At 35.6% G+C, this 23,633-nt stretch overlaps 2 protein-coding genes across 3 annotated transcripts in view; both read right to left on the minus strand.

Annotated features, from left to right (window-relative positions):
- Window positions 1-14,263, minus strand: part of fzd3b (frizzled class receptor 3b) — a 41,028-nt gene extending 26,765 nt beyond the window's left edge. The window contains exons 1-2 of the mRNA XM_039681820.2: window positions 13,434-14,263; window positions 11,073-11,598 (exon numbers count right to left, since the gene is read on the minus strand). Of these exons, the coding sequence (XP_039537754.2) occupies window positions 11,073-11,360 (288 nt within the window). The 5' untranslated portion in view covers window positions 11,361-11,598; window positions 13,434-14,263. The remainder of the gene's footprint in view (window positions 1-11,072; window positions 11,599-13,433) is intronic.
- A 1,889-nt stretch (window positions 14,264-16,152) lies between these two features.
- Window positions 16,153-23,633, minus strand: part of krtcap3 (keratinocyte associated protein 3) — a 7,929-nt gene continuing 448 nt past the window's right edge. For both annotated transcript variants that reach the window (XM_039681636.2, XM_039681637.2), the window contains exons 2-6: window positions 23,146-23,330; window positions 21,662-21,721; window positions 20,361-20,549; window positions 19,891-20,025; window positions 16,153-16,388 (exon numbers count right to left, since the gene is read on the minus strand). In XM_039681636.2, the coding sequence (XP_039537570.1) occupies window positions 16,293-16,388; window positions 19,891-20,025; window positions 20,361-20,549; window positions 21,662-21,721; window positions 23,146-23,330 (665 nt within the window). In that variant the 3' untranslated portion in view covers window positions 16,153-16,292. The remainder of the gene's footprint in view (window positions 16,389-19,890; window positions 20,026-20,360; window positions 20,550-21,661; window positions 21,722-23,145; window positions 23,331-23,633) is intronic.

Raw genomic sequence — 23,633 nt, forward strand, 5'->3', positions numbered from 1 at the left:
TATTAATTAATCTTAATAACTCTTAAAATATGTATTTAATTACATGTGTAAAAACACATACTTTAAAAAATAAATATAAAAAAACATTTAATTAAACCAATTACATGCTAAGAATTTTAAATAGGCTATATAAAATATAGCTTCAAAATATAAAATCTAGTAAATAAAGAGAAACAAAAAAAAAAACACACAAGCAATAAACAAAGAGCGGTCTCAGTATTTAAAAGTAGGCTGAATGTTTTTCATTCAAGAGCTGGAGTGATTTCCCCTCAGTTTAGATACGATAAGCTGCATTCACACTAATGCATATAGACCATTTCACAAGATGTAAACAACACTGGTCCAGAAACACTTCCTGTTTCAGTTTGTAACTGTTTTCTTTATTTCACATGTAAAGAAAACATCTTAAAGATGTTTGTTTAACTTTTTGATTCAGTTTTATATGTTCTGTTGGTTGTATTTTATCCCAGCTTTTATGTAGTGTTAAAAAACTGAAACAGGAAGTGCTTCTGGACCAGTGTTGTTTACATCTTGTGAAATGGTCTATATCTCTTTTGAAATTGTAAATGTGGTTTGTCCTGTTGGTTTAAGATATAACTGACCGTGTTTACATCAATTTCGCGTCATAAAAGCATTTTGACATGCAAGTACATTTACCAATGAGTCGCTCACGGCCGCATGCACGAGCGCTCTTCACGAAGCACGCGTTAGTATTTTAAAATAAAAGCAGCCTTCTCGTGATTTTCATGGTTTTAATATATAAGCCAACTGCATTCCAAAAGACATAAATACTGCCTCTGTGAACTGAAGCATTTGTAAAGAAAATACCCGCGGGAGAGAACGCGCACTGCAACAGTGTAACGTTATAACATCAAGCAAAGCGGCAAAACCTGTTCAATGAAGCCCGCGAATGTCCTTGTAATTTGGTTCAACCCCGACCTTTATAAAATAACGTTACTATGTTTTGGAAGGTTCGAGCGGTGTCGTGTGTTGTGAGTGAGGAAGAGAGAGAGCGAGAAAATAGAAGCAAGCAGATTCAGAACACGGTTCGTTTCTAAAGCAAGTTGATGCTTTATCTTGCTGCTTTTCTGCTTTTCTCTCGCGTGTCAAGTGACCAGTGTAATCGCAGCTCTTGCGATTACAAAATCGCGTTTCATAATTTCGCGATTTTATCGCAAATGCAATTAATCGTTCAGCCCTACTATCAGGACGTTTCCCATCAACAGTGACATCAGTCTGTCTGCCGCTCACATCAGCTCCACCATTTCTGCTAAAGATCAAGTGTTTTTGGCTAGCAAACTTATGTTCAAACTAGGGATGTCAATTTTCACAAATTCCCATGATCGCTCGTCGTTTAAATTAACAATAAATTAATCGTTAGCATTAATGACAAACAGCATTACAGGGTCAATGCTCATTAAAAAGCTATGTTCCTTCCCAAATGAATAAGAATGTTTTTTTATCTAAATAAAGAGTTAGAAGGACTGTAAAACGTTTTGATGTGGTTGATAAATTAAATTATTTAATATATAAATATATCGACAAATGTGTCACCAATGCCGCCTCAGATGCGTGCTTGCTTGTCAGTTGTGGACGAGCTGGAACAACGCACTGAAAACGGCAACTAAACCCAATGAATTTAATAAATTCATAACCATTTAATAAAATAGTGTTCTCATGTTATGTAATATGACAGTCCCAAATTAACCATCGTTATTATTAGTCGTGCATTCTGCTTGAGTGGTGTGCGCTGAATGAATAACAGTTGAGCACTTTGTTAGTGTTTATTTAACTCAAAGAAATGCATCCTATTTAATCAGATATATATATATATACAAAATAAAACATAATATTACAAAATTATATCTGCACAAAATGATGTGAATGCACAGTTCTCATATTATGGTGGAAGCGTTCTTCTTGGAACAACGCGACATGGCATCTAAACCCAAATAATTCACAATGTTTTATTACATTGTGTTATCGACAATTAATTGATTGTCGATTAATAGTTGACATCCCTAGTTCGAACACATAAAAGGTGTGCTGTTTTAATCAATCAAATCTGCTGAGTGACACTACACAACATCGTCACTGTCAGCTAAGGAAATTAGCGTTCATTTTAAATCTCAGACTTCCTTCAACACATCTAGACCAAAATATCACAGATAGAGTTGCACAAAATTAGACATCAACTTCTTAGTATTCCTCAATCTATTCATTATATAAACAACATAAAAAGAATAGCGCTAACGCTAGCGACCTCAGGTATGTAATAGTGCAAATTTCTTTCTGCACAACAATTGAATCTCTGACTCAATAAGTGCTTAGCCTATTCCTAAAGGTGGAAATGTCGGAGACACAACAATGACATGATGTTCTGTTTCACATAAAACAAAAGAATACGTCATCAGCAAAACTTGGCTCAGTGATTTACTGCAGAGCAAGAACTGTATGCAATGAAATAATAGTGTCACACTGTCACTTGATGGTGGATCTGGTGAAGAAGGAGCTATCATCGATCATAATATTGATTTTGAAGACTATGAAAATTATAGTTTTAGAAAAAAGTTTTGGAAGAAAATGAAAATTTTAGAGAATATGAGATTGTGTATGAGCCAGATGCTGAAGTACTGGGGAAATGAGCTCTGATAATAACAGTGATGATGGTAATAAGGAAAAAAAAAAAGTTCCAAAAGGTAACGAAATATGCTTCATTTTATTCTTTTGTAATTGTAACTAAAATATCAGGTTTTATACTATAGCAGCCGTGAGAGATCCAATCATGTTAAATATAGCTCTGGGTCGCTAAAGACCCAAATATGTAATAATGATCGGAGAAATATTCATGAATTTAATGGTTGAATACACTATAGAGAGCCTTAGTCCCTCCCCTTCCGGTCGACCACCATGGGACCTTATTTCGGAAAAATATTGGAGAGACAACAAATATTTTGATCTCATTTGAATTGTGCCCTGAATTACACATATGATGTTTGCCAATTTAAAAGATACATTTTAAAGTAAAGAAAGTCACAGTTTGATGTAAAACCGTTGAGGTATAAGACTGTGAAAATACGTAATTTTACAAAGACTACAAACCCCAAAGGCGCACATTTTCTCTCAATGAATGAAGCTAACTTTACTGAGGCTAATGTCTGTCATTGTCTTACGTTATAATCGTAACGTTACGTTGTCATGCCTGTGTGTGTTGTACCAGACTGCACACACACAAGCAGCGGATCTCACTCGTTGTTTCGCTTCTCGGGAGATGTAGTTCATAGAGCGATTTCCACAAAAAACTAAATGTTACTCTTCTGTTGTATGACAAACTGCAACGTTTTTGACTTTCAGAATTATCTTTTAAATTGACAAACATCATATGTGTAATTGAGGGCACAGTTCAGACGGAATAAAAAGAGTTGTCTCTCGCCATTGACTACCATACATAATTTTTCCGAAATAAGGTCCCATGAGCCGGAAGCGGAGGGGCGGGACTTACTGTAGGCTCTCTATTTAATCAAACAAAGCTGCAATTATTGGATCAAAAATAGAGAAAAACAACTTAAAATTATATTTGAATATATTTTAAAATGTAATTGATTCCTGTGATGCAGAGCTGTATTTTCAGCATCACCACTCCAGTGTCACATGATCCTTCAAAAATCATTCTAATATGCTGATTTGCTGCTCAAGCAACATTATCAATGTTGAAAACAATTGCGCTGCTTAAAAAATCTGAAAACCGATATTTATTTAACATAGAAATCTTTTTGTCACAATGTAAAAGTAAAAAAAAAAAAACAGCCTTGCAGAAAAACACACATTTATGAAAAGTAGACTTTGCAACATTTACGCATTATTCAAAATGGTGTAAAATATTCCAGGCCACACTCTGAATTTTAAGACCACGGTTATAAAGAGACGCTGATTGAGTGCTTCTAAATGAGGACACAAAACAAGAAGCGAATCGTCCATGTGAGTGACACGGCAACACGCTGGCCGCTCTGAACGGGGTGAATAAATTGTGGTGTTCAGGGGCACACGGAGAATAAAACACATCCTGTCTCTCCAAGAACAACAACAAAGATAAACTCCTTCTGCAGTCACCAATTGGCTGTGGGCGGCCCTCCACTTTCACACAGACGTGAAAGACTCAAGGGGCTTGAATGGGAAAATTGGCCAAACGCGGAGTTATTTCCTTCATCTGAGCTCTGGAAGAAAAACAGAAGAGAGAAAGGACAGCTCGCTCCCACACTCCTTCTGTCCTGTCATTCAACCAGCCCTGAATCAATATCACTTCTCAGCCTGGCAGCGTCTTTCCTAGGTTTCACTCATCCAAGCGTTCTCTTTCCCTACATTTTTAATAGCCATACCATGGTAACCCTGAAGAAGGAACAGGCCCATCTGAAGTGGAGGGCTTTTGACAACTCTTCATCCTCAGGGGTCAAAGGTCAGTGCGAGAGAGCGCCTCCTGGGAACACTAAAGCTTGTCCTTTTGAGGCCGTACAATTAAGGTTCGTGGCCATGGTGACGCCTCTACCCTGTTAGGGAGGACGGAGAGAATTGGACAGGGTGAAAGAGAGATTTGAGTCCATCTCAAAAAGAGCAGTTCTGTAGAAACTACAGGGAGTCTTACAGAAAACAACACACCATTACGATTAGTTCAACGTGAATGCACACAAAAATGTGCAGAATTCGGGGCCGTTCACAACAAGATCCATTCTTGAAATAAACAGCAAGAGGTCTTAAAGACTCAAAACGTGGTTTTTTTTTTTTCGACCTTAGCAACTTTTAATTTAATGCTCCCTCTGAAAAACACTAGAGATGCTAAAAACTTACCAACCAGCAAGTTCTTTGTATTTTCTATGCCTTATCTTTCATCAAAATATATGCCAGCAATGGAAAACAAAGCTTATCAAACTAGCATTTCTATCCCAGATCCACATGTTTTAGCACAAATTAACATACTACTTGTGCTATTGCTGCATATGAAGGTTGTGTGATAGTAGTATGCAAATGTTCTCTATGCCTGGATTACACAGATGACCTTTTACATTCGCCAAAACGTGCCATATTAAACAGACCGCGTGATTTAGTGTCGACTTGACTTGGATTACCACAGAGACAAATGAAACCGGAAATAACAAGTTATAATATCTCTCTTGAATCATTATTAGATCAAATTGTGAAAAAAAAATTTTATACATGCTTGAACATCTTTTGCTGAATGAAACATGCAATATACTCACTAGTTCATGTGACAACAATGTAGCATTACATTTGCAAATTTAACATACTATCCGTCCTGAATAGTATTCGCAAACTATCCGTCCTGAATAGTATTCGCTATTCGCTAATTCGAAAAACTACAAACATGGCCACGACTGGCAGATCGATGTGCGACTACATTTCCTTCCAAAACGGTAGGAAATTAAATATTAAATTGAATGTGGAGGATTTTAACTGACAGGATGATTGACAAGGCAGTTTAAACGCTGACAGTCTGCGTGTAACGAAGTGACAGAGCTGTCCGTTATAGGCAGTTGTGATCATGAAGCATGTCCCACACCAGGGACGTGCACAAGGGGGTTGCTCAGGTTGCCCGGGCAACTGCCCATATGCCCTTCTCGACTCAGGTTGCCCTTCTGAGGAAAAAAAAAAAAATCGTACAATGGATGTAGAATTTCACGTAGGCCTAGACAAAAAATAATATAAAAATCGCAAAGCCTCATTCACTTCCAAAAAAAAAAAAAAAAAAATTGAAAGTCAAACTGTTTCCACGAGACCATAGACTGCACGCGACCGGTGCGTATGGTAAGGCACCGCAAATTACTCAGGCCGCGCCTCCATCTCGTGTCGTGCGCTAATTAATGTGTACGACCATGACAAAATGAAGCGAAACTATCCTTCTCGTCACGAAAAGAGGAAGAAGAAAAACATGAGAGTGAATTGAGGGAACAGCAGTCAGGTAAACTTGTGTTCTGTCCTCACTAGTGTCCGCAAAGTTTGATGGTTTGTCTGGGCAGGCAGTGCATCTCTTGCATCACTTTTTGCCCGTCAAAAGTGAGAGTAAAATACCATTATTTATTACGTTTTGTTTTTGATAAACGACAAAGTGCAACAACATTGTTTGTTTACTGCAGCTCGGAAAACATAACCGCGTCGCGTGTGTTGCGTTCATATGCGCGTGCACGAAATGAAACTCGCATTTTTCAAGCAGAAATGTGGAGACCAGAGAAATGATGGCACTTCCAATCAAAGTACACATTATAAAGACACTGATTATCTAGTCTCAGTGTAGTTAAAAACTCTAAACAACTGCACTAATCATGCAAGATATAAACCAATGTATTGGCAATTTGACATTGATTGACTATTGATTTATAGGCTATATTGAATTTAAAATGATGATTAGATGGACATTCTGGTCAATATGAACGCAAATCCCTCAGTAAATAACCATAAATCAAGATTTGCTTTAACATGCATAAAAAAAATAAAAAAATAAATAAAAATCATAGGCTACTGATTCCGAAAATACCCTGGCTGTAGAGAGAACCAAAGTTAATCCCAAAAGCCAAAGTTCAGGGTTGTACTTTATTATTTTCTTCTTGTTTATGTTTACGTTAATATTCACTTATGTGAATGTTAATGTTATCTTAACATTCTATAAAAATGCTTTATTCAGTAAATATTGTTTGTTTGAACCTCATTCTGTTCTATATTGTTGTACTTATTCTTTGACTGTTTTGTTTAAAGGAGGGAGGATTGTATTGAGCGGTATTGAGTGGCAATGGCAAATGGTTTACATGGCTCACGGCATCACAGATCAGGTAGAGGGCCCCTTAGCAGAATTTTGCTTAGGGCCCCAGGGGGAGGTCAGGATTGGCAAAAAAAAAAAGAATTGTATTTTTTCCCGAAATCTAAGCGTTTTTTATTTTTTCGAGTTTTTTCCATTTAATCCAGATTATTTCTTTTCAAATAAATAAATAAATAATTTAAAAAACAATAAACAACAATATGAAGAACTCTTTTGCTCATTTGTCTCATCTCTGACATTTTGCAATCTTTATAAATAATTATAATACCATAAGATGAGGCATTGCGTTTGGACATAAACACGGCCAGATAAGGCAATTTGGAAGGGGACAAATTCAACTGAATATATTCCTTCATATAGCCCGTGAGGGGGGAGGAGGGGGGGGGGGGTGCCCTTTTTTCAGGTCAGAGCAACTGCCCCTCAAAATTCCTGTGCACGTCCCTGTCCCACACCCAAAGCTTGCCTATTATTCTGCTGCACTCTCAAAAGTGTGTTTTTCTTCACAAAAACAGTACTTTTAAGGCATAGTAGAACTGGGATGCAGGATTTAGGATTAGTCTGATTTTAGGCAGTTACTTTTAGGTCTGTCATTATCGCCCAGACTCCGCCCACTTACAGCATCGCTGCTCGCATCACAATGAGGGCGTCTAGACCCCAGAACCAACCAGACAGTAAATTCCTCTGGAGATTTTTAATCAGCACAGGCTGGGAAGGGTGAGTGGTTTTGTTGAAATGTCAAGGAAACCCACAGTCACATCTTATTCTGGTTAATTTGTAATTACCCATTGGTTACGGCTGTTGAAAACCGGGTTAATCTCATAAAACCTGTCTAGAACATGTTTGGGTCAAATTTCACCCTAAAATTAACAGTATTAAAAGTAAAACAAACAAAAAAAAGAAAATTGAGCCTGGCTGTTTTAATACATACATTTGCACTGTAGAGTTATTTCCATGGCAATAAAGCAAATTTACTCCCAAATTCTAAGTATTGTAAAGTGAAAAAAAAATAAATTACATATTATTTTAACTGTAAAGTTTATACATAGGCCTAATGGTAGTGTTTTTATACTGAATTTAATGCATTCTTTAATTTTTTTTATTCCGTGAAATATAATGATTTTTAATTTTTGTATAAACATTTGAAATGTTATTTTACAGTAATTTGGGAGGGAAATATCTGTGCATAAATATTAATGAAAATAATGTCACAATGCAAAAAAATACAGATATAATTCCATATAGAAAAACAAGCAAATCATTTAATTTTGGGGTGACATTACAAAAAAAAAATATAATCTTATTTGACATTTTTAAAGAATTTTGTGACATTCATCAAACTTTTGTAAGTTCAAACTTAACATTTCGCTTTAACTGTAAAAAGCATAATATCCTTCTGCTTGGATTTGATTCACAAGCCCAGAATCCAGCTCAACATAAGCACATAATACATGGATAACCTATATTTATGTTTTTTTATCAGGGTCAGTGCTAATCGCCTGGCCTAACAGAGAAAACTTCAGTTAACATACACACACGCGATTTCCACATAATCCCATCCGATCTCTAACAGAGCTGATAAAAAAGAAAAGAAACATAAAGCCCTCGTGCGACAGTCACATCCAGATATGTCCGATCAGAGAACACGTTCTTTTGAACCGATTTTGTTTTAAAAAAATTCCAAATAAAACATTTGTAAAGGGATGAATCTGTAAAGTAGTAAACGATTTGGGGGAAAAATAATATTAGCAAAAATACACTGACGTTGTTAAAGTTAAAATACTTTCAGTAATATCCCATTGATCCACCCTACATCATCGCAGCCCCGGGGCAAACACAGAAAGGGGTAAGGCTTGTTTTAAGGACTTTGGCTCTGGTTCACCAGCAGGGCATCTCGAGGTGATGTAATGCACCCACAGGGGGATACTGTACACCCCTGACAGATGAACCACCCTGAACCTCAGTGCCGCAGGGTCACGTGACCCCCCCTCCAGACCTACAGCAGGCACTGACAGACACTGGCTGCCCTGTTGTGATCTCAGAACACAGATGGACGCTTATGCTCTTCATCGTGTTTAATTGACTGAAACAATGGGAGAAAGAGCATTACTCCACGCTTCAAATCAATCCAGCCTTTGTGGATCTCAGCAGAGATTATGAGGCCGTTAGAACTGGGGAAAAATGTAAGATGGCTACAGACATTCCTGACAGGGAACAGAAGCGTTTCACTATAGGGCTGTTTGACATGCCACAGATACTTCTGTAACAGATTAGCTATTGTAGAAACAAATAATTTAGAGTGAAAACAGTTAATCATTTTTACTTCTCATATCTATATAATCAATTTCTATAAGTCTAAATTATTTAGCATGCAAGAAGAAATGTTTTTATATAGTATTTATTTTATACTCAAATTATAATTTATTGTGTTAAATATCTTTTATTTACTTATAAATATTTAGCTTTTTTATTAAAGCAAGATTATATCTACTATCTTTGGCAACGGACGTAACAGCACAAGTTTACTTTCATGATGAGTAACACATCCATTACACAAAAAATACCTCTGGGCAAAAATGATCTCATTGTGTTTCATATGGATATGATTCATCAAAATGGCCGTGGCAGGCAAAAAAAATCCTGAGCAAGCACAATCTGCATCACACAAATGTGAACAAAAAGAGAAATGTTTGTAGTATTAAATGTCATCTAATTGTTTTTCATTAACAAATTTGGTGTCGTAATCAGTGTTGGATGTATACACCTAATTAATTACTGTAATTGAATTACTTTTCACTTAAAAAGGTAATGTAAAGGGATTACTCGATTTTTGTAATTAGGCTACTTTTCACTTAAAAGTAATTAGGGGATTACTCTTATTTTTCTGTAAATTAATTACTTTCCCTCAAAAAGCTAAAGTACGGAATTACTGTTATTTTTTGTAAATTAATTACGTTTCCCTTAAAAATGTAAAGTAAGAGATCAGTCTTAAGTTTTCTGTAATTTAATTACAGTTTCTTCTGATTAGGGCTGTCAAACAATTAATCGCAATTAATCGCATCCAAAATAAAAGTTTATGTTTACATAATGTGGGTGCACTGTGTATAATTATTTTATATATATAAATACACACACATGCTTGTATATATTTAAGAAATATTTTCATGTATATAGATTTATATATCATTTATATTATATATAAATATAATTAATATAATTATTTTATTTATAAATAATATTTTTCTTAAATATACATGCATGTGTGTGTATTTATATATATATATATATATAATTATACACAGTGCACCCACATTATATTATGTAAACACAAACTTTTATTCTGGATGCGATTAATCGCGATTAATCATTTGACAGCCCTACTTCTGATGTAATGGTATTAAAAACTGTATAGACAATAGAATAATTCTATAGTAGATTAAAACGTAAAATGCCTGTTTTGTATGTAACCTTCTCCCTTTAAATACTTTTGCCAGTTCAAGAATAATTTATGCAATTTTATATTATTTATTAGGAAGAATTAAAAGACCAGTTTTGAGTCTATCCTTGTATTGTTCAACTGGTCAAGGTTAAGATAATATGGGATTTAGTAATATGTAATGCAATACTTTTTAGAGAGAAATCTAATTACACTAAAGTAATCTAATTAATACAATACAGTAATCCGATTACATTGCCGGCGATTTTTAGTAGCTAATAATTACTTTTTTTAAATTAACTTACCCAAGCCAACACTGGTTGTAATATAATGACAACATGTTTTCAATATATATACAAAAATAGATTCCTATCCAAATGGATAAATATTTAGTAATCACCTTTTACGGTTCTCATACACAATGTCCATAAGGGAGCAAAATCACCCAGTGAATAGTCAGGAAATATGGCATAATGCATCTCAAAACCTGAAGATATTTTCAAAATCAAAATCTGGACGTCACAGACGGAATTTAGACGACGTTCAGATCAAGCTAGTCACAATAACAGAACCTTCAAACCCTTAAGATAAAAAAAAAAACAAGAACAAGCACCTATAATCCTGCAGCTCTCACACTCAGGTTTAAAAATATGACATAAAGCTTATTTCACTTGCAACAGTCTAAATTATTCAAGTTCATCAAAGCACCAAGCACAACCACAAGCTTCCACAACAACAAGCTCCATGGCAACCCTGGTTTCTGCGGCACCTTCTCTAAATCCCAGCAGTTTAAGAGAGGGAAGGAGCGGCTCGTACCTCCATGGCCAGCGCGGCCGTCTGCTGGTCGTAGTGGTTCAGGAGGTTGGGCATGAAGGTGGTGTTGTAGGGCAGATCCTGGCACATACGCAGACCGATCGACTCGCAGGTGAACATGCTGTGAGCGCCCACCGCCGAGTCCATGTGGATGCCCAGGCTGCTCGTGAACAGGGACAAGAGCAGCAGAGCCCCAAAGAGCCACATCCCTTGGGAAGGTAAATCCATGTTTGAACGGCAGGAACACGAGCACAAGGGTTTCTCCTCTACGCAGAGATCCGCCACACCCATAGCGTGTAAGGTAAACCGCTACGATCGACTGCTTCCATGCTCTTCCTGTTCTGTCAGATGGTCCTCGTGGATATACCCGTCTGGGGTCAGTGCACGCTTTGATCAGACCCCTTATGCATCCTCTCACATGCATACAAGACTACAGAATGAATGAGAAACTGTCTTTGGTCAGGGTGGTCTTCAATGGATCCTTCTAACGGGGCTCTGGGATGCGGCTACGACAAAGGATACTGGATACCTGGAACATCATATAAAAATACATTTAAAATATAGATGCTACCAGACTAATTGTGTGCAATTAAGCAAATTAATTATCCATTTTAACTGGTTAACTTCATTAGTTTTGTGTCTGGCAAAGCAAGCTTATGTAAACCCCTGCTTGTAAACAGTTAGGCAAGACCAGTTAAACAGCTGTTATAACAGCCGTAAACCAAAAACAACAATCCATTAACTAGGTGAACCTCACAAAACCGTTCAAGAACATGCATGGGTCATATTTCAGCTCCAAAAATGGAGAAAATGTACACAATTATATTTTGCATTAAGAAAATCAAGCCTATTTTAGGACCCCTAAGCCTTTTTTCATTATTTCCATGACAATTAAGCACATTTATTTTACAATAATAATAAAAATGCAATAGTGCATGCAAAAGAAAATATTTAAATTGTGTTGAAGTGTTATATTAAAAAAAAATAGAATTACTCATACATTATAGTTGTATTTGCTGTGGTGAATTTAATTATTTCTGTAAAACGTTAGTTAAGGGTCCAATTCTCATTAACTAGTTGCTGATTAGCATGCATATTACTGATACCGGCTGTTTATAGTACAGTATATTAATGCCTTATTTTGTATGATCATATTCCACACACTCTAATGCTAATCCATACTTAAATTAATAAAAATTAATTAGGAGATTATTGAGGGAAAAGTTGTTAGTTAATAGTGAGAACTGGAGCGTTAACTAAAGAATACTATATTATAATTTAAAAAATCACTGTGTCCAGACATTCTTATTATAATTTATTATAATTTAAAATATATAAAATTATATATATATATATATATATAATGAGTTCAGATGCAAAAGCCTCTAAATGCCATTTGAAATTTTCTTCTTTAATGATGATTTTTTATCAAACTTGTATATTTAAGTTCAGTAATTTCACTTAAATAGCAATGATAATTACCTATTAATTGTTAATTAAGTGAAATTACTGAACTTAAATATATAAGTTTGATAAAAATCATCATTAAAGAAGAAAATTTCAAATGGCATTTAGAGGCTTTTGCATCTGAACTCTTCATATATATATATATATTTCTTATTATAATTTAAAAAAATCACTGTGTCCAGACATTCATTACTGTATTGAGAAGTTTTTGTTGTATTTTGGGGAGAAATGTGCATAATTCTCGTGAAAATATTAATTCTAAGGTTAATTATATATATTTAACACACATAGAATTCAACTGTGCATTTTAAACAGAAATGCATTTACTTCAAATCAATTTGAGAAAAGCGAGTAATATGGGTTGTGAGTAATACATAACACTTTCTCATGTCATTTCATCAGCCTTTCTTAATCCCGATTGTGTTGAATCTGAATTAACAGGAGCCAGTGTAAACATACCATCCCCCTTACAACACGTTTGTGTGAGTCTACAAACACACAACCATATACGAAACACAGAGTAACCACACATTAAAAATCTGAATAAAGTCTTCATTCTAAAATACCACAAATTACTAGACATGTCAAATTAATAAATATTCTTCAAATCATTTCATTATAGACAAACCTATGCAAACCTTAGACTGCATTACTCGTGTTATAAAAACATATGATGGGATTACTCATGTATGAAAATTAATCAACATGCATTTCCATATATATATATATATATATATATATATATATATATATATATATATATATATATATATATATATATATATATATATATATATATATATATATGATTAAATATAAAATGTGCTAAAAACCACATATTTATGTGGGTTAAAACAACTGAACAGTGCGTGCAATATTATGCATTTGAAACTTTACCTTTCCCTGGCAAAGATCATCTGGTTTTCTCCATATGACACTATTCAGCGTGTCTCTCGGTGTAGATTTACGCTGCAGGTTTGATTTCAGCACCTACAATCATGTAACACACTGAAGTCCGTGCTGCAGTTTCACTCAGACACTCACACACCGCATGAAAACACTCGCTCCGGCTGCTTATTTGCATTGAGACGCTGACGGATACAAAAATCGTAAACTACCCGAAACGAGCACATGAAGAGCGTCACGGACGGCTGCCCGGTGGCTTTGCATATTCACAACCGCAACGAAACTCCCGATTCGCCCCACCTTCAGCTGTTTCCAATGAGACATACACCTGCTATTCCTCCAGGGGGCGTTTGGAGGCTCAACAGCACAGACCGCTATTGAGTCGCATTCAAATTCCACGACATTTTTTGTCTCGTCAGAAAAGATTTTGTAATAATATGTATTATCTTTTAAGTACCTTAATTCGAAGGATGAATATCTGACAAACAAATTAAAAATCTACCATAGCTCTCTCAAATATAATACATCTAAAATCTAGAACCACTAACGATTGTGATTAGTCCAAACTCACCAGCGCTGAGAAAAGTAACACGCACCTTGTGATCAAAATAGCGCTGCGTGTGGTCGACGTCATCATTTACGTCCTAATACACTGAAGCTTTAATAACCGCTTAATTTGAAAATACACCGTGAAAGCTTAAAACTATGATTGTTAATGTTTAGACACAACGCACCTGGCAAGATATAAACAACCTCCCGGCAGTTATATCCGCCTATTTTATGAAGTTTCATTGTAATTTACTTTCTTACAGCTTGGTTGTATTTCTATGCCCCCTTCTCAAGACAGCCAGAATTGACTTCAAGGAACTGCGCATGTGCATCTCTGGTACAGAGACAGAGTAACGGTGCATTTTTAATTAAGTCGTTTCGAAACGAAAATTAAGCGAATTATTTTATAACTGAATTATATTTTATATATGTTAGTTTTTTTAAAAAAATTCGGAAAAATATTTTAAAAAGGTATTTTAGTAGTGCTGTCAAATAGATTAATCAAGATTCAACGCATCTAACATCAACTCTAACATTTGAGTTTACATATGTGTTTATATTACATTAAATAAACTCAAAGTTTTATGTTAGATGCTATTATCACGCTTAATCGATTTGACAACAGCACTAATATTTTGTCTTCAGTTACAGAGGAACTTGTTTTGTATACAATATTGCACAGGAAACAAAGCAGTGACATAAATAAAAGATAATGGGAAAAAATATATACATATATATATATATATACATATATATATATATATATATATATATATATATATATATATATATATATGGTAAACAATAAAAAACTGAATATATTATGCCATTCCTTGTTATGTAATAAAACTATCAAACTAAATTTCACAATGACCTCAAAAACCAGGGGAACCGGTTATTTTATTATGCATTTTTCTCTTTATATTGATTAAATAAAATAATAACCATACAGTTGGAAGTCTGGTAATCTAGATTGTGGCGGTTTTTGTCTCTGACACTCTGATGCATTGAGTGAACAAGCAGATGTCCAGCAATTCAACAGGTGCAGTGAAGTGAATGAGGTCAGCTTTCCCATAACACTGAGAACACATCATCAACTTACATATGGAATTAAACAGGGCCAGTGTGAGATCACAGGAGGCACAAGGGCACAAAACAGTTCTTTGAAAAATTTATTTTTCCAATCTAACAAAGGATCAGTAAAAGTAGGTCTTCGGAAAATGTTGTTCATCCTCTTCAACATACTTTTCATGCCATGTTAATTGCATTTTAGATAATTGTTCATAAAACTACTAAAACATTATAGCAAATGTTTACAACATTTTATTAAAGCGTAGATATAAAAGAACAATATTCACCATTTCAACTCTATGGAATCTAAAATGAAATTATTATATCTGAAAACATTTCAGTCTAATGTAAAAAAAAAAGTTAGATTTCTGAAAACTTTTTTTAATATGAAAATGTATATTCAAATATGATGCACATTGATAACACACCACAATGTTAAAAATAATTAAATTAAATGTAAAAGCAAAAGGTTCACTTTTCTGCATCGAGATGAGGGATTTTGAGTACCGTGTCAGGAATGAAAGTATATTACAGCTCTCTAAACAAACACAGTCTTTTGAAATGAAATTTAATGTATCAAGCAGAGGGAAATCTCTTTGTTTTGACAGTTTCAGTCATGTCTCTGTCAATATTTAACTACTGTAATCACACTAGATTATCTGTGAGAGTGAGATTTTCTCTGCATCATTGAATCCAGCCCAGATTAATGTCTCTGACGGCGCTCTGGCACACTCTCTATACTGCATACTGGACTTTGTATGACAACCGACTATAGAGAGCTCAGCATGTGGCACATTAGATAGTAAAACAGCTGCTTTCCTTTAAAGTAAAATAAAACAGTATTTGGTATATTTGACATTGGGAGTGCAATAACAAAACATGATATATAAAAAAGAATACAAGCGGTCACTTTAAAAAAAAATCATAATTTTTAAATTAAGTTGGGTGTTTAGTTTCCATGTAAACGATAACTGCACAACATGTAACTCCATATACAGTTTCAGAAAATGACTATGAATATGTTTTGGGTTTAATTACAATCTATACGAGTAGACTGAACACATTCAGACCAAACATCCTGGCAAAAAAAATCTGTTTCACAACCTCAGTGCTTCAAATCATCTACAGAACAATTGACATTATTAATTAATACAAATGCAGAATGTAACTCCAGATGAATGAAAACTTGCATTATGTTCTGTTTCACCACAGTGAATGTCCCACCTCTCTCTAAGCAATGGCGGACTGATGTGCAATGAGACGCTCTCCTTGAGTTGTGGGGTGCTGGTCCATCTTTGATCCTGACGCCAGGGCCTCCTCTTCCAGCTGTTATGAAAGACAATCACATTGATTAAAAAGAGCTCATATTATATCTCTTTTTAATCCTTATGTTTTTTCATTACAGTTCTACATGACCTTTTTTAGAATTAAAGTACCCAAATTAGGCTATTTTAAAGGTTTCTCATTTTGTTGTGGAGGTCTCAAACGATAGATTTACATGCATGAAAGGTAAAAAATTAATAAAAAAAAAGTTTAATCACCATCTCAAAGAGTCTGAAAACGGTTTGATCGATGATTCAGGGTATGGTTGCATGACAACTATGTACTATGTATTTTTTAATGATGACAATGTTGTTAAAACAATCTCCGTTCACACGGATCTGTGGAAAATGCTGTAATCTGCTGCCAGGCCAGTAGTTGGCGATGTCACTTAGTAAAGAAACACTAGTCGTCAATAAACTAAACGTAGGCCTATAATAGAGTGCAAAAGTTACGACGTCACTTTGTGGGCCAAAACGCTGAAGTGAGTTAGCATTTTAGCACTTCCGATTCCCTCGCCCTAAAGAACATGGGTTTTTTGAGTGGGTTTTTGCTAAATCGCCTGAAATAAGGTCCGTTGGTGAACAAAGCCTCTACATTAGTGCTGAAACGATTAGTCGACATTGTCGACAATAACAAATTGTCGACAAATATCGTTGTTGTCGAGTAGTCGTTTGATCTAACGTGACCTGTTGTAAGGGCATGCAATATCGCGATTTGACCGCTATGGCGCTGTGGCGCTAGAGGGTAATGCAGCCCAAATACAAAAAGCAGTGGGCCTATTAAACAATGCTTATAGAGCATTTGTATGTGATTTGAGTTGGACTGAAATCTGAAAACTTAAAGAGAATGACCTGTTTAGTCGGCTCAAAGTTCATTAAAACATCTATTTCAAAACCTGAACTGATTTTCTTTTTTCATATTATAGTAAGAATATGTATGACTCAATGTTTTAACTAATTGAAAAAGCTGAATAACCACTCCAAACTTACTGATTAGCCGACAAAATAATTGACGATTAATCGTTAGATTAATCGATTATCAAAATAATCGCTTGTTGCAGCCCTACTCTACATATTTTCACGTTTTGATCTATGACATAAAACACATCAGTTATAACCTGCTTGTTGTTTTTTAAACTTTATTGTGTTTGCTTGTGTTTTTTAAAAACTTAATATAGGCTTCAAAATGTATACATTTTGGATTAACTTATAAAGATTAACTTGATAGACAAAACGTGTAAGGGTCACAACTCTTTGTTGAACACAGATCTTATTTTATGCGACTTTCCAAAAGTCTATGGAAAAAAAATGCATAGCTTTTCGATCGAGGGAACCCATGCGCCGCTAGCTTCCGAGTTGTCCTACAGTGACGTCATCACTTCGGCACTCTATAGACCTTATGCACCAGAGAAACGTGGGTGCCATCATCTTTAGAATATTGTCTTTGAACTTCCAGTTTCGTGGTCGCTCTGTATATTTGGCATAGCTGTCGAAGTGGATTTACTTATTATAGAGTTAACAAAAGTTATCATGAGCAATGCAATGTTTATCATAAGCATTGTGAAGCAGATGTCTTAACAAATTTCAACCGGGAAATTTTTTACAAGCAGTTCATTCATACCTATGCAAGATTGCTGTGGAAATACAGACCTGAAAAGGGGCGGGGCTACATAAGGTCTATACACATGTGCATGATGTTTCAGTTTTCACAAATTCAAGTTCTTGTAGTTCACATGGATAAAATAACGGTATCGTCAGTGTTGGGGAGTAGTTAACTACAAATAGCGACGCTACTAATTTAACTACATTTTTCAGTAACTACTTTTTACAGCAAGTAGCGGTATAGCGCGAGCAAAAGCTACATTGCATTTGTCGAGCCTGTGCAAATCAGTGCGATGCAAGGATATTCTTCTTCTTGTTAGATTACAAACTCATTTTTTGACACTTGTTGTTTAATCACGCATCTTGCGGATAATGGTGCGTTCTATTATTCATCCGTCTCGGAGATCCGAATTGGACGACAGACGTTGCCTAGCAACACACCCCCTTTCCTCAGATTTCTCCTCTCGGACGTCGGACAACCGTGAGGACACCGAGCAAGAATTCCGTTTCGGAATTCAAAATGGCTGCGCCCTGTGACTTGTAAGAATGAATTGTTTTAATTGTTTTTGAACTGCTTTGGTATTTTAAATGTTATTTTGTTCTTGCAATGTTGTAGGTTATTTGTTGCAGTTTTGCACTTTTGACAAACAGTCTGAGACATTTGAGTGTTGTGTGTAATAAAACAATACTCATTGAAATCATAATTGTATTGCATTATTTTAAACACTAAATATTTTACTTAAAACATTCCTCAGACACTTATTCAGTTATTCATAATATACGTTGTTCAAAAAGCAAAAGTAGTTTCCATGTAGCTAGCTACTTTTTGATAGTAACTTATGGACCCCTTTTCAGTCAGTAAACATGGTGACGTTTTTATGTGGGCGGAGCTTAGGTAGAGGCAGAACGATCCCTCTGGTCGCTTCACTAACGCTAGTTAGCAAGGATTGTTAGCTTGTTTTTTAACAATGACTGGAGAAAATCAGATTTTATCTTAATGTGTAAGGTCACTCAGTGTCCAGGACCGCAATTGTTATTTCCAAAACTTATTTTTAACGGACAGGACCAGATTGGCCGACCCGTAGCCGCCTACACGCTCACTCAATGCATGGACGATCTAACAGGATTAACGTACGTTACCTCGGGTGAGTGGCCTGACTTCTACACCCACATTATAGAGAAAACGATCGTAAAGAGAAAATGAGGGCATATGAATTTTTAAATCCCTATGTTGTCCTGTACAAGACTTGTGTGTACGATCCGCAGTCCTGCCGAGAGAGCGCCAAGACCACGACAATGTAAAGAGTTTCATGACGGTGCGATTTTAATCATGTGAATATTTTCTAGAAATAAAAAATCCAGATACAGCATATTCATTTTTCATTGATACTTGCACTAAACAACACAATAAGATGACATTTAATAATAATAAAAGTAATTTAAGCTCCTTATTATGTAGCCGAATCTGTGCTGGTTTGCATTGGCCGCCTCCAGTTTTCACTTTGTTTTGCCTCCAGCTAGCGCCGTGACGTCGGCGCAAAAGGGGTCTATAGTGTAGCTAACTACTTTTCCAAAAGGGTAGCTTGACTGTAGTTTAACTACTTTAACTTACGAGTAGCTTGTAGCTTCACAAACTTCAGTTTCAGAGTAGCTTCCCCAACACTGGGTATCGTTTTCAAAAACTAGCATTTTGAAAGTCTGACAAAATGTATAAATTAATGTAATGTAAGAATCTTTGAACAAAACCACCTGCTTTATTCTGCCTTTAATGCATAAATGTAAAGAGCTCTGAACTCATTTCCATAATCTATTTTTCCATATAAAATCCCTAGGAAAATGATTTTGGTTTTACACACAGCGGGTTAATTCAGCGGAGTCGTCTGGATGAATATTCAGAGGTGTACCTGCTCTCTGATGTAGTTTTGAGCACAGGGTCCGATGCCTCTTAATTGGAGACCCACAATAAAGCACCACACAGACAGTCCAGCCTCCAGCGAAGTGAACGCAGCGCAGGTGAACCACAGAGCAAGGGTTGTGTCCTGGACGAGAAACAACTTCAGTCTTCATATGCAAGATTCTCAATTTAAGTATTTACACTAGTTGGGGATCAGAGATTTGGAATAATTAACATTTAAAAAAAATGTGTTCATCAAGGCTGAATTTATTAGATCAAAAATACAATAAAACAGCAACATTGTGATATATCATTACATTTTAAAATGTGATGCAAATCTGTATTTTCAGCATCATTACTCTAGTCTTCAGCGTCACATGATCCTTCACAAATCATTCTAATAGGCTGATGTTTATACAGATGCATTTCTAATAATATTTTCGCTGTAGTTTTAAGATGTTTTCCAGTAGACAGACTCACGTAGATGCGAGTGGCATCAAAAGGGCAGTCGACGATAACCAGAGAACGTGCATTGTTAGTGGAATTGCATCCCTTCATGAGGCCGCTCCCGTCGGTTGAAACGGTCAGACTGATAGCCAAAATCAACCCCAATAAACATGCCAGCGTGAGCAGGGTGTTCAGAAAGGAACTCACTAACAGGCCGATGTGCTACAGGAAGCAGAAGAACAGAGCCGTGATAATGTCGCCATAAAATCAAAATGGACAATTCCTACTTTATAATGGAATATCGCCCTATTGTGCCCTCGGAATCAAAATAACTTCCCTTTTCCTCTTGCAGAGACATCTCTTCTCTCATGACGTTGTGTTTACTGGCATTAAAAAAGGCGTTTACAGTTTTTTTCTTGCTAGAGAAGCCGTTTCACTCGGATATACAGTAACATATATACAGGATATACAGTTTACTGTGCAAAAGTTTCAGGCACATTAGTATTTTTACTCCAAAAAAAATGGGTTTAAGCCAGTTATTTAGATCTTTTTCTGCAGTGTCAATAGGAAATCAGTTTACATTTCCAAACGCCATGATTGTAATAATCCAGTGTGATTTTTGAATGCACAGAGTCTGACAACAGCTGGTATGATCTGATCTCACCATCACACAGTCCGTACATGATGGATTACATAAAGAAACTGTGAAAACCTTCCAGCAAAACTACCTGAAAAACTATGTGCAAGTGTACCTGGACAAAAGCTGTTTAACACAAAGGGTGCTCACACCAAATATTGATTTAATTTCATTATAGAAGTTAATTGATAAATAAAATCTATTCATGACATTATTTTTGAAAGCATCCTCACATTTTTACACAAGTGCCTACAACCTTTCACAGTACTGTAGCTTGGCAGGAAGTTTTCTTCGAGTGTCTTGGAGACGTTGCCGCAGTTCTTCTTCGTCTCAGTTTCTTCATGTAATCACAGACAGACTCAAGTGATCAGATCATACCGGCTGTTGTCAGACTCCTTGTGCATACAGAAATCTCACTGGATTATAACAATTAATGGCAAGATTCATGTTTGGAAATGTAAACTGATATTTCCCACTGACACCAATAATTGGCTTAAAACTATTTTATTGGGGTGTAAATACTAACGTGCCTAAGACTTTCGCACAGTACGTCACAATTAAGACTTATCACAACTTCTGTTTTATGCTGACTATTAAATAACACAGGGAAAGAGCATTGTATTTTTGTAGTGGTATACAGAACAAACGCGATATGGCCTTAGAAATATAATACTAAAACAGAGAAAAGGTTACTTACTAGTTTCCAGTAGGTAATATTCCTCGACACCAATATTGCAACAATTCCACTTGCGATGCTCTGCGAAAAACATATTTTTGATAAGGTTTGAGGACATAAGGGGAATTTTAGGGTGCTTTCACACTTGGTTTGATTACATGGTTCGAACCAGAGTACGATTGCTTCCCCCCTAGATTGTGTTCACATTATATTTAGAGCTGATAAATCAATTAATCACAATTAATTGCTTCTGAAAAAAAAGTTTATAAATAAAAAATTAAAAAAATTTGAAAATAAATAAAAATAATATAAAAAAATAAATGAAAAATAATAAATAAAAAAATAAATAAAAAATAATTAATAAATAAATAAATAAAAACTGCATACTGTAGTTGCTCGTCTCACTTTAATATTTAGATTTTTGAACACTTGGTTAGTACAATTGCGTTCAAATCAACAGCGAACTGTACCAGAGATGACATGAACCGTACCCCAAATCACCCTTTTTATTCAGACCCGGGTACGGTTAGCAGGTGTGTAACTGATTTCTGAGGGTGTGTTCACACTAGCCAGGTTTGGTTCGATTTGTTTCGATTAAAATGAACTCTGGTGCGATTGCTCTTTTAGTATGGTTCATTTGAATAAGTCTGAATGCTGCCATCCGAACCCTGGTGTAAAACCGAAAAAAAGGTGAACAGAAAAAAGGTGGGCCAAAGACATGTAAACGAACCAAAAACAGGACATGATGTCACAAGATGCGACCCTAAAAAGGAGAGAATGCTCAGGCATAGCTGTTTTTTCTCATCATAGTCACAATATTGCCCATCACAGTTTGATCAGGACCACGTCTTCTCACAGCAGATCTTTATTTGTGTGTGTGACAACAGAGGGATTCCTGTCTCGGTTTTGTCTCCTTTACACATTTTATAAGCTCATCACGAGTTCTCAGCTTCGTTATATATATGTACTGCTGACACAAGGGATTGTTCTGGATGTTTGACAAGTTCCGTCGCAAAATATAGGCTGTGTCATAAAAGCAGCTTTTTTTGTTTTGTATCTTTAGGTTCGGTTTTTAAAAAAATAAGGACTAAATGTGTCATTTTCTTTTTTGGTTCACTCCAGACCAAAAGAACCAAATTACAAGTGTGAACACACTCTGAAAGCAGCATTCACATCATCAAACGAAGCAAACTCTGACGTCAATCAAACCCTGTGAGCGTACCAAAAGTGCTAGTGTGAAAGCACCCTTTCATTTTTCTGGTTCTGTGGGAAAACGCAGAAGTGTTAAAACTGCTAAGGAAGCCTAACAAATTGAATATATGTAAAAACATATGCAGACTTCATTTGGGTGAACAAGAAGACCACAACACACCCAAATTATAAGCAGTAGATGTGGCATGATGTGATTATTCCCTTTTTGAGGGAATATTCAAAGGATTCACTGGGAGTTGTTTAGGAGCTAAAGATGGGACATAAGTGAACAAACATACGTGTAAATCACTCACCAGAAGTCCTGAGGAGACAGAGATGATGTTTGATATGGTATACTCCGTTGAGATCTCATTGCTGGGTTTGGATACGTGGCGTAACACGCTGCCATGAAGAATAGCGCTCAGGATGAAATTAACATGACCAATGACGATGAGAGTCAATCCTTTCTTCATCAGCCGCCCAGGACCCTTCTGCTTGTCTAGATTAAAATAACGTAATTTCATGCAGTGCTCTCAAGACTCACAATTGTCATTGCATTAGATAGCCTACACAAATAATGCTACGTTTAGGAAACATTTTTCCATGCGTTTTAACTAGTTGACCAGTGCTTTTGTGCTTATTATATAAAGGAAATATACTTTAGATATTTGCAATTCCAATGCAATGGCATCAATCAAATTTGGTAATATAGTTCATATTGTTTACAGTTGTGTACATCTTTTTTTTTTTATAAAAATTATAGTTGTGTAGCTACATTTATATCGTAACACAAAAGACATTT

This window comes from Pimephales promelas, chromosome 15 (assembly GCF_988280905.1).
Source record: "Pimephales promelas chromosome 15, fPimPro1.hap1.1, whole genome shotgun sequence".
Classification (NCBI taxonomy): Eukaryota; Metazoa; Chordata; class Actinopteri; order Cypriniformes; family Leuciscidae; genus Pimephales; species Pimephales promelas.